Genomic DNA, 15,520 nt, shown 5'->3' with positions numbered 1-15,520 from the left:
CCGTCTGTGCCGTGGACGTGTCCGCCAGGCTCCCGGCTCCCCAGGAGGTGGGCTGCCGTGCTCCCTGCTGTCTTCGCGGAGAGGTCATAAGCAGGGGGCAGACTTCTGAAACGCGGACCCAGGAGTTGCCGAGGTTGGGCTAAGGCCTTCTCGTTTAGTGGCAGGTGCCCGCCGGGGGGACCCTCCCCTCCGGGAACTCGTGGCAGGGGGTCCAGAGCTTTCACCACGTGTCTCCTTTGAAACAGGAGGACCACGACACTATGGAAGCTGACCTGGACAAAGACGAACTGATCCAGCCCCAGCTCGGCGAACTCTCGGGAGAGAAGCTTCTGACCACGGAGTACCTGGGAGTGAGTACCGCGTGAAGCGGGTGGGGCCTGGAATGCAACGCGGAGCTGGACCGTTGATGGTTATTTGCAATAACACGTAGGGTTCGGCGTGTCTGTTATGATACTTTGTTTATGAGAAGTCCCGTATCAGCCAGTTTGCTTCCAGTAGGCCTGAAATGCACGGTGGCCCTAGCCACCTGTTACCAATAGACCTGCTGGTGAACAGAAGAGGGATTAGAATATAACTAAAAGGCACACGCCAGGGACCTTCATAAACCTGGTCTGCCCAGCCTTCCCGGGCATCACCTCCCCGTCCAGCTTCTGAATCTCCGTGTGCCTTATCCATTAGAAGGGAGACTGCGGTGGATTTGGGGGTCATCAGCGCGTGGGTCATGGCCGAAACCATCAGAGCAGATGACGTTGCCCACTGAAGCAGAGGGCGAAGGAGAGAGTGGGGGGCTGAGCACAGAGGGCGGAACCAGCATGTCGGGAGAGGGAGAAAGAAGAGGGGTCCCCAAGGACAGAAGATGAACAGCCAGAGAGGCTTGAGGAGAAGAGGGCTCAGCGCCACGGAAAGCAGAAGGGAGGATGTTCAAGCATCCGAGAGCCCTGCGGGGCCACACGTCTGTGATGGGGTCAAAATCAGAATTCTGCGAGCCACTGGTTACCGCCCACCTGCAGGAGACGGAAGGGTGAGCCAGGAGGGAGCTGCCAGTCGGCAGGAGAGGATGCCTTTGGCTCCAGTGGCGCATGCAGGGGCTGTAAGCTCACATCTTCGTGATTGCTTGTGCCAAATGGTGGAACCTGCCAGAAATAGAAGACATTTCACTGGAGAATAGGTGCCCCAGATCATGACTCATGCCTCCCATTCTACTGTATTATACTAGGCAGATTGTAGATTCTTCAAGAACAGTCCAAAGATGTTGACTTTTTGAAACACTGTATCAGAAAATTAAAGTCAAGTTTTTTTTTGAATGGATGTCATCTGCCTAAGACACAGCAGGATGCTGAAAAAGTTGAAGATGTGGCTGCTGCCTTCAAGGAGTTCACACAAGAAGACAGCAGATAAAATGCTGTTGACAAGGGATGTGAATAACGGCAGGGAGTGATCAGAGGGTCGGCAGGTGTTGTCCTGTGACATCAGAGCTGGCCCAGGGTTTCCCAGAGTCCCAGACCACCAAATGTGGGTTACAAATAGTCTAGGCCCTGCCCCAGACCTCCTTCCCATAATCTCAGGGGTCGGTTATTGTGTACACCCGTGATCGAAAAACTGCTAGCTCGGGGTGAGAGCGGAGGTCCGCAGTGGGGCGGGGGAGGCCCCTCCAGGGTGCTCGGGGTGCTCAGGGATGGGAGGAGGCCAGCCCCAGGATTCCCGGACCCCGGAGCTTGCGCCTGCTGGGCATTTGCAGCAAAGCCACACTGCAGAGCCAGGCCATAAAAATGCCGAGGACCAGAGGGACCTCAGGAAGCTTGGGACGAGAGAACAAGTCACTTCTCTTCGGCGCGCATGAGCGTGTCAACACTTAGGTCAAAGGCACTGCTTCCTCATAATTCCGGTGCCAAGCGGCATGCCATGTTTCTTCAGCCTCTGGTCATCAGCAGATCAAGACGGGCGATCTTGATATGTTCTCCTTGCTTGGTCGTTTCTGAATTTTTAAATGTCATCCATGCTGTGCTGAATAATCGTTTAATTCTTCCTAAAAAGAATGCCCTGATTGAAGTGTCTTCATCGCGTTAGTCAAAAGGGTGTAGCTATTTAATCATAGTTTTTTGTTTTAATCTCGGTTTTTTGTTTTAAAGCTTAAATTTATTTTCGGGTATCTTGAACAGTGGCAAAAGGCATGACTTGAGTTCCGCACTTGTCATGGACAAGCCCTGTGCTGGCTTCTTCACATGTCTGAGTCCATTTAACCGAATCCTCCCCCCAAACTGTGGGTAAATGCTGTGACTATTGCATTTCGTGGAAGAGGAAGCAAACGGCAGGGGATCCTGCCTTATCAGTAAGGAAGGGAAATCTGGGTTTTGTGGGACCTCCAGTTTGTGGGGTTTGGGAGGCATTCTTCAAAATAAAGGAATACAAAGTTAGGTATAAAAGTGAATACTTGATTTTGAATGAGACCGAGAAAACAAAGCACAGTCAAATTCAAATTTTAATAACTGGCAGATACCACAAACAGAAAATAATGGTTTTGTAAACGAGCCGCTCAGCACACTTTGTAGATTTTTTTTCACATATTTTTTTGTCCTTCGATGGTCTTTACATATATGATGAGTTTGTAGTTTTTCTATGCAGACAGAAAAGAAAAGAAGTCAGTCCTTCCTGTAACGTATTTGATCAGATTTTCTTCTTATTGACAGATTAGAAATTTCCTTTCAGCCTCCCATTTAGTTTTTGGTAACGTAGAAAGAAGCCGCAGAAGGGAAGTAGGAAGAAACAGCAGCATTAGGTGATTACACTTCAAATAGCCTCCTCTCTACATAACCACGTGAACACATCGCCAGGGCCCCTTCTGGGCCTCGAAGCTTTAGTTTCATGAGCCCCGAGGTGGTTCTGCCTTCGTGCGTCCACCCTTCATTCACAGGAGCCTCATGATCATGAGATGAAGGCTGCAGCTCCCGGCACGAATTCATGATGAAGTCGGGAGGAGAGCAGAGATGCAGGCCAGCCAGCGCCATGTCCTCCACAGTGCTTTTCCCAGAGCTCCATCTCAGGACCCTCGCTTACTTTTCACTGGTCAGAACATGGCTCCTAGCTGCAAGGGTGTCTGGGAAAGTGAGTATTTTAAAGTAGACACATATCATACCAACAAAATCAGAGTATTATTGGTCAAGAAAGAGAGTGAATATTGGGTAGACAGCCAGCAGTGTCTGCTTCAGCTTTCAGGTACACGCGCGCGCACACACACACACACACACACACACACACACACACACAGAATAACCTGAAAGCTGAATAACCAGACACTGCTGTAATATTCATACTGTTTTATAACGTCATAATTTCTTTCAGTGATTTACTAATACTAAGAAACTAGGGAATGGGAAACATTTTTTACCTAAATTGACATGTGTTGACCATCTTTTACTACCAGATAGATTACATTCAGCTAAATCATGTGCTGCATTTTTTAAATTGCTGTTAAATACGCTGCATTTTTTTAGTAGCAGAACCTTCTTTCAAACAAAATCTCCATCTGTAACAGAGATAAGAGCCGAGTCTCTGGATGAGTAAGGTGGATGCCAGGGACCCTTTCTCCTCTTTCTCCTGAAGCATTTCTACGGAACTCAGTTTAGACAGCAAGTCGTCGGACCAGATACTGTTTAAGAACTTTCCAGCCTAGAAAAGCTCTTTTGCAACTGAGGCCCCAGAGACCCCATGGGCCACACCGTGGCTCACCCTGTGAGGGCAGCAGGTTGTAAGGTGGACAGGAAACGCCCTCTGGAAAGTGGCTGCTCTGAGACGCTGGGCCTGCCACGGGCCACTTGCCACGGGCCACCTGCCGCGGGCCACGCGCAGAGCCCTTCGCATTTACCCCTGTTCACCAAGGACCTTTCCCCAGGCATCTGATAACAGACCACGTCATTCTGGCTCATGGGCCAGACTCAGTTTCTTCACCCATTGAAGGGGACACATACCTCCCACATTAAGTTATTTCCTAAGCCTGTGCAGTTTTAAGGAAATGGTGTGGCTGACTGGGGTTTCCTGAAGGCTGGAACACTCAAATACAAGTGATAACGTTTTTCTCCAAGAAGGGGGTAGGGGGGGCGGGGACGTCGCACTCGGAAGGACAGTGGACAAGTGGGGATGAGGAGGCAGAGCGCTAGCAACAGACTTGAAAGAACCCACATATGCACTTTCTCCCTTTTTTCAGTAGCTTAAGACTCAGCCTCCTCGGCCCTCTGCGAAAAGACCCAAGTGTTCTGGCGGGCGCAAGGAGGGGGAGCAGAAGGCACCAGCGGCCCTCAAGTGGCACTGAAAATTGGACTTAAGGGCCTGCTCTGGAGATGAGGGTGGACGTGTAGATTTGGCCCTACGTGCTAGATGGGACCGTGTGCCAGAAGGGAAGGCAGAGGAGAAGCAGACAGCACTATGCAGTGATTGCAGTTTGAACAGCGTCTTTTGCAAATACCACGAACTATGTATGTAAAGGGAGATGGACCTGTGTTCTCGCGTGGAAAGCTCATGCCCCATTTCCTCCAAGAGGGTAGAGCCCTCCCTCCCACCTCTGTCACCTCCTGTCTTCTTCCCTTCACGCTCCCACCCCGCTAAGCCGTGCAGGTTGGGCCCAGCCCGCCCACTCCCGTCAGCACAGGTCAGGCCTCTGATCTTTCCCGCAGGAAACTGGTCCTTTCTTCCTTCTCCAGCCCTCAGAAGCACCCAGAGCCAGTCATTCTTGGTTCTATTACCCTCTGTAGCTACCGTAACCATTTTAGTGTCTCACTAGATCTTCCCACTCTTTATATGTCCTTTTAGCATAATCGAAAGCATCATTTATGTTTAGGATTATCACCTGACTTATACTTAATGTTTTAAGTAAACGGTTTTTTTTTTTGAAACTAGTCTTTATCATCGTAAATGGCTCTATAATATTTCAGATGAATATGCTATGTTTTACTTCATTATCCCCCTATTACTAGACAATTAGGTTGTTCTACTTTTACTCTATAATTTTGTAACAAGCAACTTTATTTAACATTTTTCATATTTTGGATTCTTTCACTAGGATTGACACCCAAGGATATGAACATTTTTGCCACTTGATATAAAATGCCAATTACTTTCCAAAAGAGCTACCTGAAATTTGCATGCCACTCATGTTTTGAACCACAGCCAGCAGTGGATGAGATCATTTCTTTAACTGTCACTTATTTAATAATCGAAGAATGATTCCTTTTTGGTAAAATTGTAGTTTCTAATTACCTGTGTTGAGCAAACTCAAAAAGAGTCAGCAGTCTTTGGCTAGAAATAAATGAGAACGATTTTCTCAAGGGTCTTAGGGTTTGCAAACCAGAAACACAACTAGACGATACGCAGAGTGTTCCAAAGAAGAAAGAAACGCTGAGGGTTTTCACCAGAAAAAGTACATTCTTGAGAAGACTCAATCCTGCATTGTTAGCCTTGGGATTGGTCCGAGATGTAATCCTCTGAACAACCGGTGGTCTGGATACTGGATGTCGGGTGGTCTGGCTACATGAACATTCTCCCTCAGTCCTTCAGAGGGTAATTGGGGTTATCTGGAGATCTGATGCAGATCCAGGCATTGCCGCAGGACTGGGAAGTTCAAACGTTTAAGTTCCCAGGCTAGTTAAAACAAGAATAGAATCTTTTCCTCAGGCCTCAGCCTTCTTGATTTTAGTGATTTAGCAGCTTGGCTCTAAATAAATAAAATGGAGCACTAGCAACAGTCTTTCAAGTCTGTTGCTAGTGCTCCATTTTATTTATTCACTCTATCCCTCACTTATAGGATTGATAATTTTTTCTATTTTCCGGTAATACTTTTTATTTTGTGACTTGGCTGTTTGAATTCTTTGCTCAATTATCTATTTAGTGTTTTACTTACCGAGTTATAAGAACACCTTATGTAATAAAAATGTTAACCTCCGATCTGTTAAATTTGCTGCGAATATTTCTTCTCTGTTGTTTACCTGTTGATTTGGCTTATCTTTAATTCACTATGTACGTGGAAATGTTAATCATGAAACCAAATCTGTTTGTCTTTTCCCCATCTCACTTTCAAAAGCTGGTCCTCTCTGGAGATGTGATGTTGCTGTACTCAACTATTCTCGTCTCTTTTTCCCACGGTTTGATTTCTTTTTTGAATTTATAATGCTAAGTGGTATAATATGAGAACCTAAAGGGATCTCCCTCAAAAATTCTGTGTAACTGAATCATCCACGTCCTGATCCTTCCACATTTATTAGCAAAGGCTCTTACTCCATAGATTCATTTTTTAAATGCGGTCAGCTCTCTGGGAGATGACTTCTGCATCTCGTTTCCTCTTTCCTGCCACCAGATCATGACCAACACGGGCAAGACGAGGCGGAAGGGGCCGGGCAGCGTGCAGTGGAGTGGCGCCGAGCCCCTGCGCCGGCCTGTCACCCCTGGCGGCCACAGGAATGGGTACCCAGTGTAAGTTCGGGCTAAAGGAGGCTGGGATTTATTTTCTTAAGCTTAATTCACTGCAGTGTAAGGTGTACGTATTTAAATTTTCAGAATAAAGTGTTCATATTGAAAAGCATTTATCGTTTTATTGTTTATCTTTAGGGGATTTTTGAAGGTAGGTTGAGTCTCCCACTGCTCCCCAGGTTTCTTCTTCCATAATTTCAAAAGAAAGGACCAGAAGGGATGGTGGGTCTACCCAGAAAGGACTCTCATTTTCTCTTTTCTGCAGCGTCTCCCGGAGCAGCAGGCTCTTTGTTGGGATGGAGTCTCACAGGTGAAGACATCAAATCAACTTAGTTTAGATGAATTTTTAAAACAACTGTAAGCATTTTTAGTTGCCAAGCCTTATTCATTCTTCGTAGCCTTTTGCCCCGTTTACATAAATATAACTTTAGTCGGCTCCTCTGGCCTCCCTGGGGACCTGGAGGCTGGGCAGGCAGCGTGGGCAGGACAGCAGCCTCTTCATGGTCTGAGCGGCCTCTTCCCCTGTCTAGAGAGAAGGCTGGAGAGAAGCAGATGAGAACGGGGGTGAGAGAGGACGGGCGACAAACCTACGCTGCTTCATTCAACACACGCTGGCCATAAACTAGTTCAAATTATTATGCGGTATTTTCCTTAGTTATCCCCCGTAGCTGGGCAGTTTGGTTGTTTCCAGTTTTACTCTACGGTGATGTGCAATGAACGGCCAGGTGCAGGGGATACAGCAGCAAACAAATCACAGAAGCGCCTGCCCTGGGGTGCTCCCTGCGCAGATGCCGGGGATGTGGGAGCCCCCAGCACCCAGATCTTGCTGAGTTCTGTCGCCCACCTTTTCAAGGTCCATGCCATGGGTCGGTGCTCTGAGATGTTTGATTTGATTTCAAAACTAGTCATCATATACTTCATATTTCAAGGTTTTATTCTTAATTCCTAATGTACAAACTAATGTCATGCCTTTTTTTCTTAAACCTACAACCGGCATTTTTCAACCTACAGGAAAGTCAAAAGAATATTACAATGAAGAGCTTCCAACTGTTAACATTTTGCTGCCTTTGCACGCTTGCACACTCACTCACGCTTGCACACTCGCTCACTCGCACACTCGTTCACTCACACACGCTTGCACACTCACTCGCTCACTCACGCTCGCACGCTCACGCTCGCACGCTCACACTCGCGCTCACACACTCACGCACACGCTTGCACACTCACTCGCACACATGCACACTCGCTCACTCGCACACACGCTTGCACACTCGCTCACACTCTCGCTTCCTATGCGCCTCGTATGTAATTTACCCACATGTTGATAATTCTTTTGCTGAACTGTTTGAAAACAGATTGCAGATTTTCAGCATATATCTAAGAATAGGAACATCCTGTATTTAACCACATTCGCACACCTAAGAAAGTTAACAATTTAATAATACGTAGTATATTAATATTCACAAATTGTCCCCAAAATGTCACTTATATCCAAGGGATTTTGGGAAGGTTTTTTTGATCCAGACTATAGCCAACTGTCAACTACTAGTAAATCCAGTTTATAAACATAATATATTTTTTAATGGAAGTAGTAACAGGAACCGATAAAATTCATCTTGTTTGGCATGAGAAAGAAGATACCAAGTCATCATTTAAAAAAAATATTTAAAAATTTTAAAACACTGGCTGCACAGAGGGGCAACGACATAAGGATATCTTAATCAGAGATCAGGATAAAGGGAATCTAATAAATACAAGATCTAACCAGTGGCCACGGTTAGTTCTTTAGTCAGATGTTCCACTTTGTAGAAGAAGACGTTTTTTCATGACTGGGGAACACGTGTGGCTGCCCCCTAATTTGTGGAAATGGTCTCTCATCTATCTGTAACAAGGGACCTTCCCACTCTGACAAGGCATTTACCTCGTACCATCTCCCTCCAGTCCAAAAGCGTGTATGTCGCTGTGTGCCACGCGGTGTGCTGATCGTGAGGGGTGCAGAAATTGTCGAGATGGGACTCCTGCCCTCAAGCACACAGGGCGAGCGCCCAGTGGGGGAGGGCGACAGTGGGTGCGATGCGGTAAGTGGCTGATGGCGGAGTCCAGGGTGGCAGAAAGTGAACTTTCAGGGTTGTGAGGTCAGCCTCTTTAAGGAGTCCACATGACTCGGTGCACCACCACCCTCCTCCTGGAACCCAGTGTTGCCAGGACTGTCGATAAATCGAGAACCTCAGTGATCTTGGGGACACCCTGACAATATGCACTACGCACATTCAAGACACTAGTGCTTTTGGAGTCAGAAATCTCACTTCTAGGATTTTCTACTGAGAAGAAATCAGAATTTCACAGACATATAGACAAAGGTATTTATTACCACGTTATTTATAAAATGAGAAATTCCCAAAGTAGGATTCTGATTACCTAAATATATATCCACATAAAACAGTATTGAAAATGATGTTTTAGGAAAATATCGAGTGTATAGAAAGAGCCTCACGATGTGTCGCTAAGTGAAAAGCAAATTATAAATTAGTGTGGACCTAGCCTGCTGGCCACTTACAAGGATCCCAAGTTGTGCGTGTGTGCGTGCGTGTGTGTGTATTTAGTATATTCATTTTTTAAAAAGATACCAAATGTTAATACTGGTGTGTCTAGGTACTGGAGGGCAGGACAGTCTATGTTCTATGTACTTTTCTAACTTTTCATGATAAACACTGGTTTTATAGTCAAGAAAGAAAGGTTGAAAATAAAAACAGTGGTCCCCATGCAGCAGGACCTCCCTCACCCCCACACCAGATGTGTGCCTCCCCTTCCGCTGCCGACCTGTCCTCCCGTCCGAGCCTCACTCCTCCTCACCCCTCCGTGGACTCCAGACCCCCGCTCCTCCCTCCTCCCTCCTCCCTCCCTGTCGCTTCACGCCCCTTCTTTCCGGGGGCCTGGGCTCCCGTGACTCCCCACCGCCCTGGCCTTCGGCCCGCTCCGGCTGCTTCCCTGGCTACTTCCAGCATCTCAGCATCTCAGCATCTCTCTCGGCTGCCACTTCGCTCACCCTGCTGGTGGCTGTCCCACCTCCACGTCCGCTGCCACAGTGGGCCGGTCCCTCGACTCACCCCTCTCCCCCCTGGTGCCGTGTTCTGCGGGCCCTGTGTAAGGTCCCGTCCCAGCCTGCTTGTTCTCTGGGCTCCATTACACGCTGCTGACACCCACGTCTCTAGCTACAGCCCAGACTTGCCCCGCAAGCACTGGATGTGTCTCCACAGCACCCCTAGTCCAGAGCTTCCTAGATGACCGCCACTGTCCTCTGAGCCCCTGCTTCAGGGAATGGCGTTTACCCCAAACTCGCGAGCCAGAATCCCACCCCGTGGACCGCCGAGCCCGGTCCTCCCCACCTGCTCTCCTACCTTGCCCTTCTGTCCGCCTCTCCGAGCCCGGCCCGGGAGAGCTGCCTACGTCTCCCTGCCACGGTCCACCCTCCACGGCTGTAGCCAGAGTGATCCTTCCCCCACGTCATGGTATGTCATTTCTGTGACTCTTATTATCCTTAGGGATGAAATCCAATCAAACCCTGCCCTTGGGGTCCTTCCAGTTGACCCCTTCCGGGGTCCTTCCAGTTGACCCCTTCCTGCAACCTCAGTTCTGGAAGCTTCTCAGGACACCCTGTACCCTCCGGCCTGCATTTTTCTGTGGCGCCTTAAATCTTGCTGTAACAATGCAGCATAAGTAATGTTTTGTTTTGCTTCTTCACCTTGCTCATGGTGTTACCTCTGCAGGGACATTTTACCTCTTTGGGCCCCAGGCGAGCCCCAGGTCAGAGTTCAGGACTGGCTGAGAGACACACCACAGACAGACACCCGCACAAAGACACACGCACACCCAGCGTTTCCTGCCCCTTCAGGCGGTTAGGTGTCAGCTTGTCTTGGCTACTGGAACTGACGTTCAAGAACGACCATTCCGTAGGTCCCAATCCCAGGAAGGGTGCCATACGCTTGCCATGGCGCGTCCCCCGCCAAGTCCTTGCTAGAGCAAGTGACTGGTGTCCACGTGACGGGAGAGCCTTCTGGATCTTTTGCGAAGGCTGACCAGGGAAGCAGCCTGCCTGCCTCTCTGGGATGTGCTCGCCCAGGCCGCGTCCCTCACGCCTGACCCGGGGTCTGGCACGACGAGACACCCAGTACATGTCTGCTGGATGCATGAATCTCTCTCTCCACCCGCCGTCTCCACCGAGCCGGGTGCCCACGTGAGGCAATGCGTCCACCATTTAGGCAGGATTGTAGAAAACGAGCTCTTCCCCAGTCCTGTTCCTGCTTCACACCCCAGGTCTTCTCTGGCTGGATTCATCCCTTCGCTAATCGGCTCCATCCTTGGGGTTAAAATCGGAAGATGGGTGCCTTAACTCGTTTGCTTGCAATGTCATGCTCCCATGTCACTCAGAGCCATGAGATGGAATGGTGTCTTCGATGCGAAGCCACGTGTCACTGTAAATTTATAAGAGCTAACAGAGAGAAGTAAGGGTACTTCTAGTTTCTGCAAATACCCGTAAAAGGTTTCAGATCTGCCGATCTTGGTTTAACAAAAGAATTTCAGGTACTTTCACTTTCTGTATTTGTTTGGTTTGCCACAAGGTAGTCAGCGGTCAAACTTCTCTGGCCATCTGTACTGACTGCTGCTTTTCATTTCCTCCCAGCCTGGAAGACCATCCCGTTTCTCCCCAGACGGCCCGACGTGCAGGAAACAGCTGCGGCCCGTCCCTGCCCCATGCCCACCTTTCAGGCTGCAAGCGGGGCGAGCCTGGCGCTTCTGAGCCTTGCGCCCCGTCTTCCTGTAGGAGCAGCAGCAGCAGCGTGCGGGGCAGCTCCTGGTCTGCTGATGCCTAGAATCCAGAAAGGCCTGGCTCCCACCTGCTCGGGGGGAAACCCCTGAGCTCGGCCACTGCCCCGCGACCTGGAGCCGCCGCCCCCCGACCCTGACGCGGCCAGACCTGACCCCTGCTCGCAGAGCTCCGAGTCCACTGCTCACGTCTGCAAGCTCTTTGGGCAAGATTTCTGACTGGGCAAAGCCATGTTTCCTGTGAGATTTCAGAGTAGGAATCTCAAAACGATTTAGATCTGTGACCACGGTTTGGTACCCGGCCCTCGGTGCTGAGGGGGGCCGGCCGCTTGTCAGGTGTGCAACGAGGAGCAGAAACTACTGTGGGGGTCTTTTCCAAACGCATTTTGAAGCATCTCATTGACTTCACGAGAGACCGATGGGGGATGAAAGTATTTTTCGGATGCCAGAAAAAATATGTATGCCTTGCATCAGAAATGTACAAAGTGGTTTTTTTTTTTTTTTTTTTTTTTTAATTTTCAAGAGGAAATTAAAAGGATATGAGCAGGCCAGATAAGACTCTAATCTCCATTCAAATAGGAAAAATAACAGAGGAGCAGGTCAGATGGCCGTATGAAAAACATCTGAGAACTTCACCGTCCGCTCACAATTGGATCCAAAAGCACCTAAACCCGGTTGGGAGCATCAGGCCTGTCGGTCACAGAGCGGGAGGAAAGCCAGGCTGCTCGGGACTCGGGGGGAGGGTGACTCGATGGGGAGCAGTTTTAGGGGTTCTGCCGACTTCGATCGTCTGTTATTTCACACGTGTCTTGTTGGACATTAACACTCGTTCACCGAAAGGTGATTAGTTCAACGTATGCAAAGCTGTCTGCTGCCAGGCAGAGGGTTTAGGTGGTCTCTCGGTTCTTGCCAGTTTGACCAAATGCCATTGAGTTAACACATGGTTTCAAGTTCTGTAGGCCTGGACCTCCCAAGAGTTGCATTTAGGGCAACTTCCGTGACATCCTAGTTTAACCAAAATGACCACCAGGGCGGCCCTCTGTCTTGCACCGATTTTAAGGATGAGCCTGTCTTTCGGGAAGATTGATCATGCTCTTCTCTGCCAGGTGGAGGCTTTCGAAGGGTCATGGATAGAGAGGGCTGAGCAGCCGCCGATGTTCTTGCTGGCGATGTCGACGTTATTTTCAAGAACGAGCGATTTTAGCCCCGACGAAGTCAAGGCCCTGCCGGACTCTGGGTCCTCAAACGTAGATAGTGGGCACCCAGCAGGGACGCAGCCTGATGGCCACCAGCAGTTCCCAGTGCCTGTCATGGGGGTGGTGGCAGCTGCTCAGTGGCCCCTCCAGGGGGGCGACCTGGGCCAGAGCAGCTGCTCTTCCCACGTCGTATTGTTGGTGCACCCCCTTGGCCTGCTCTGAACGCTGAGACCATATCCTGTGTCCCGTCCGCCTGCCTGCTCCTGTCTGCTCAGGCCTGGCTGGGACCCAAGACACCTCCGCTGCCCATCGACCCCCTCCCTCCCCAGCCCTCTGCAGAACACTAACCACCAGCCCGCCCTCACTCCACCTGCTAGAGACCGGGCAGATAACCTCTCTCCCTGCACCCTGCCAGGCCGGCCGTCAGCCTCAGGTCAGCCCCTTAGTTCTCCCTTAAAATCCTTTTACTTAACAGAAGGTCTCCCCCTGGAGAAGCCAAGGCCCCGGGTTAACGGCTTGTCTAGGTCACTTCATGAGCATCGATCCCACTTCTGGTGTAGACTCTGTTCTTCCTTCTACCCTCTTTCAGCCACCCCAGGACCGATGGCCCTGGGCCAGCGTCGGCTCCCCCGGCTGCTGGCTCCGCCGCCGTCTCCCCCTCTTCTTACGCAGCCTCTGCGTGAGGATGGGCAGCAAACGGGCCTCGGCCCGGGTGCTTGGAATGCTGTGTGGAGACTGGTTCTGAGGCCGCGTCTGGGCTCAGCCGACATTAGTGCCGTGGCTCGTGAGCAAGGAGAGGCGGAGGGCAGCGGCGGGCCGGGCGGCCATCCCGATCTTCACTGTCTTCTCCCGGGCAGGAGCCTGGTCTGACTTTTCTTGACCCTTCCGCCCGTGCGGTGCTGCTTCCTCAGGCCTCTCCTCCACTCCCATGCTCCTGCTCACCTTGCCCCCCCATTTCATCCTGACCCCACCCTGTGCTCCCCACGGGTTCCCTCACACCCCCAGGGCTTGCTGCTGAGTCTGGCTTTCTGGCCTTCACTCGGGCTGGGGGTCGGCGCCTCACCTCGAGACCCCGTGGGAACCCAGCACCGTGACCCGCACAGCACGTTTATTCAGGAGGCCACCTCCACACCTGTGCATTCAGTCAACACTAAGGGTAAAACTCAGGATGGGAAACCTGTGGGATCTTCAAACTGTCTGGTCAGTTGAAAGCAGAACCAGAAAAGTACATTCTTTTTCAGCACAGGACTCAGCCCCGCGGTGCCAAAAGGAAATCGTTCCCGGGGGGGGGGGAAAGCCAAGAATGTGACTTAGAATTTTGCAAGACGTTGGCCTGAGGAAAGTTATTCTCATTTCCCCATCGATCAAGACTCTCTTGGATATCAAAATCACATGCCTCGTCCGTGGACCTTGGAGTTAAAATGCCCAGCTGTGTCTGAAATGAATTAACAGATCGGAAAAACAGGAGTTTGTCCCAGGAGGCCTCAGGTGCGCACACACGGCTGCCCTCCTCCCAGCTCCTTTCAATGGATCTGGTTTTCTGTGGCGAGATGTCTGAAAGTCTGCAGAGTGGCACAGAGTGGAGGAAGGGTGACTACTGTTTGATGACTAAACCAAGACCTCAGGGCGTCTCAGGAGAGCTCAGCTTAGCGCTTCCTCTCTCATGGGGGGCTGGGATGTGGGGGAGAGGCTTTCCCACCTACCCCCCAACCCCCACCACCTAGGAAAGCCCTGATCCTGGACGACTGCCTATTCCTGTAACACCATGAACTGTAATGGGATTTATGTAATGTAATTCCACTCGGTTATCATTTGGCACACCTAGGCTTTATCTCCTGGCCCTTAGTCTATAAGCCCGTTGAGCAGAGAGCACAGACAAGCTGGCCGTTGAAGAACAGATCAAAGAAGGTTGAAAGTCTAGTTCCAGACTCAGTTCTCAGTGTGGACTCTAAGTACAGCCACCCAGTGGGTTTCATACCAGAAACAGATTCCTCGCGTGGGTCGAAAGAGAATTGTCTGGAAGCCAGAGCTGGGTACCTCGGTACAGGTTTGAGGAAACCTGCAGATAAGAGTCTTTCAGATGAAGCAGAGGCCGCGTTGCGAAGGTACTAGAGAGATTTCGTATGTGAAAGAACTGAGAAGAGCTTGGATTAAAGGAAGCAGCAAAGAATCCAGACTGTGTCACGGTGACAGAGACACCTTTGGCTGCAGAAAGACAAGTGGGGGCAGGGAAGAAGGGATTGGCATCCCCTGAAATACAAAGTAGGCCCGTCCCCAGGCCCCGGGCAGAGCTCCTGGGCAGTGTCATCTGGAACTTCTCGGGTCACTTCTCTGCAAAGATCTCCAGGATGACCCGGTGGCCTGCTCCCTGACCGTGGCGTCAGCTCAAGCGCCGCTAGTTAGGAACTGGGCACTTCCTGCCCCTGTGGGTGGACTGAGGGATTCAGGCCTGACGGCGCCTGGGGCAGCTCGGCATGAAGAGAACCCCACCTCTGGGGTTGCCGGATGTAGCGAATAAAAATCCAAGACACCCCGCTGAATATGAATTTCAAAAACACAACTTTTCAGTGCCATCGTGCTCGTGCGTGGGGGCCGAGCAGTGCCCCAGGGAAACGACTTACACACGCACACGCGCGCGCACACACACACTCACGCACACACACACACACACACACACACCCCGAGAGGCAGAGGCGGGCCAGGCAGAGGCGGGCCACGAGAGGCGACAAGGCTGAGTGTACCTCCCTGTGCGGCGTGAGCTCCAGCCAGAGCATGCCCACTGTGCCCGCAGGTTATAAGTGCCCTACACCAAGTGACTCCCCTACAAGTTCTCAGGCCACACAGGGAAATGGGTCCCCGTCCGTCTGTAAGCCCCTGGGACCTGTCGGGCTGGCTTGCAGTGCACATTCTTCTTGGCTCTGCAGCCCAGCGCAGGAAAGGGCATCTTCGCAGAGGTTCCAGTCCTGAAGTCGACCGAGTTCTCTCTCCCTCTCCCCAGCCTCCGTGGACACCGAGGCGGCAGAGCAGTTGCCAGCCTGACATCA

General features: G+C 50.7%; 1 protein-coding gene across 6 annotated transcripts in view; it reads left to right on the top strand.

The window, feature by feature from the left end:
- Window positions 1–15,174, top strand: part of ARMC9 (armadillo repeat containing 9) — a 122,408-nt gene extending 107,234 nt beyond the window's left edge. For 3 of the 6 annotated variants that reach the window (XM_025043209.1, XM_025043210.1, XM_025043211.1), the window contains exons 19-22: window positions 246–350; window positions 6,344–6,459; window positions 6,722–6,766; window positions 11,138–15,174. In XM_025043209.1, coding sequence (XP_024898977.1) covers window positions 246–350; window positions 6,344–6,459; window positions 6,722–6,766; window positions 11,138–11,327 — 456 coding nt within the window. In that variant the 3' untranslated portion in view covers window positions 11,328–15,174. Of the gene's footprint in view, window positions 1–245; window positions 351–4,204; window positions 5,696–6,343; window positions 6,569–6,721; window positions 6,767–11,137 lie in introns of those variants that run through there. The other 3 variants (XM_015585445.2, XM_025043212.1, XM_025043213.1) reach the window with 3 other exon arrangements.
- Window positions 15,175–15,520: the final 346 nt, after the last annotated feature.

This window comes from Pteropus alecto, unplaced genomic scaffold, assembly GCF_000325575.1.
Source record: "Pteropus alecto unplaced genomic scaffold, ASM32557v1 scaffold110, whole genome shotgun sequence".
NCBI classification, from domain to species: domain Eukaryota; kingdom Metazoa; phylum Chordata; class Mammalia; order Chiroptera; family Pteropodidae; genus Pteropus; species Pteropus alecto.
The sequence above is the reverse complement of the archived record's forward strand: the minus strand, read 5'-3'. Positions and strand labels throughout refer to the sequence as shown.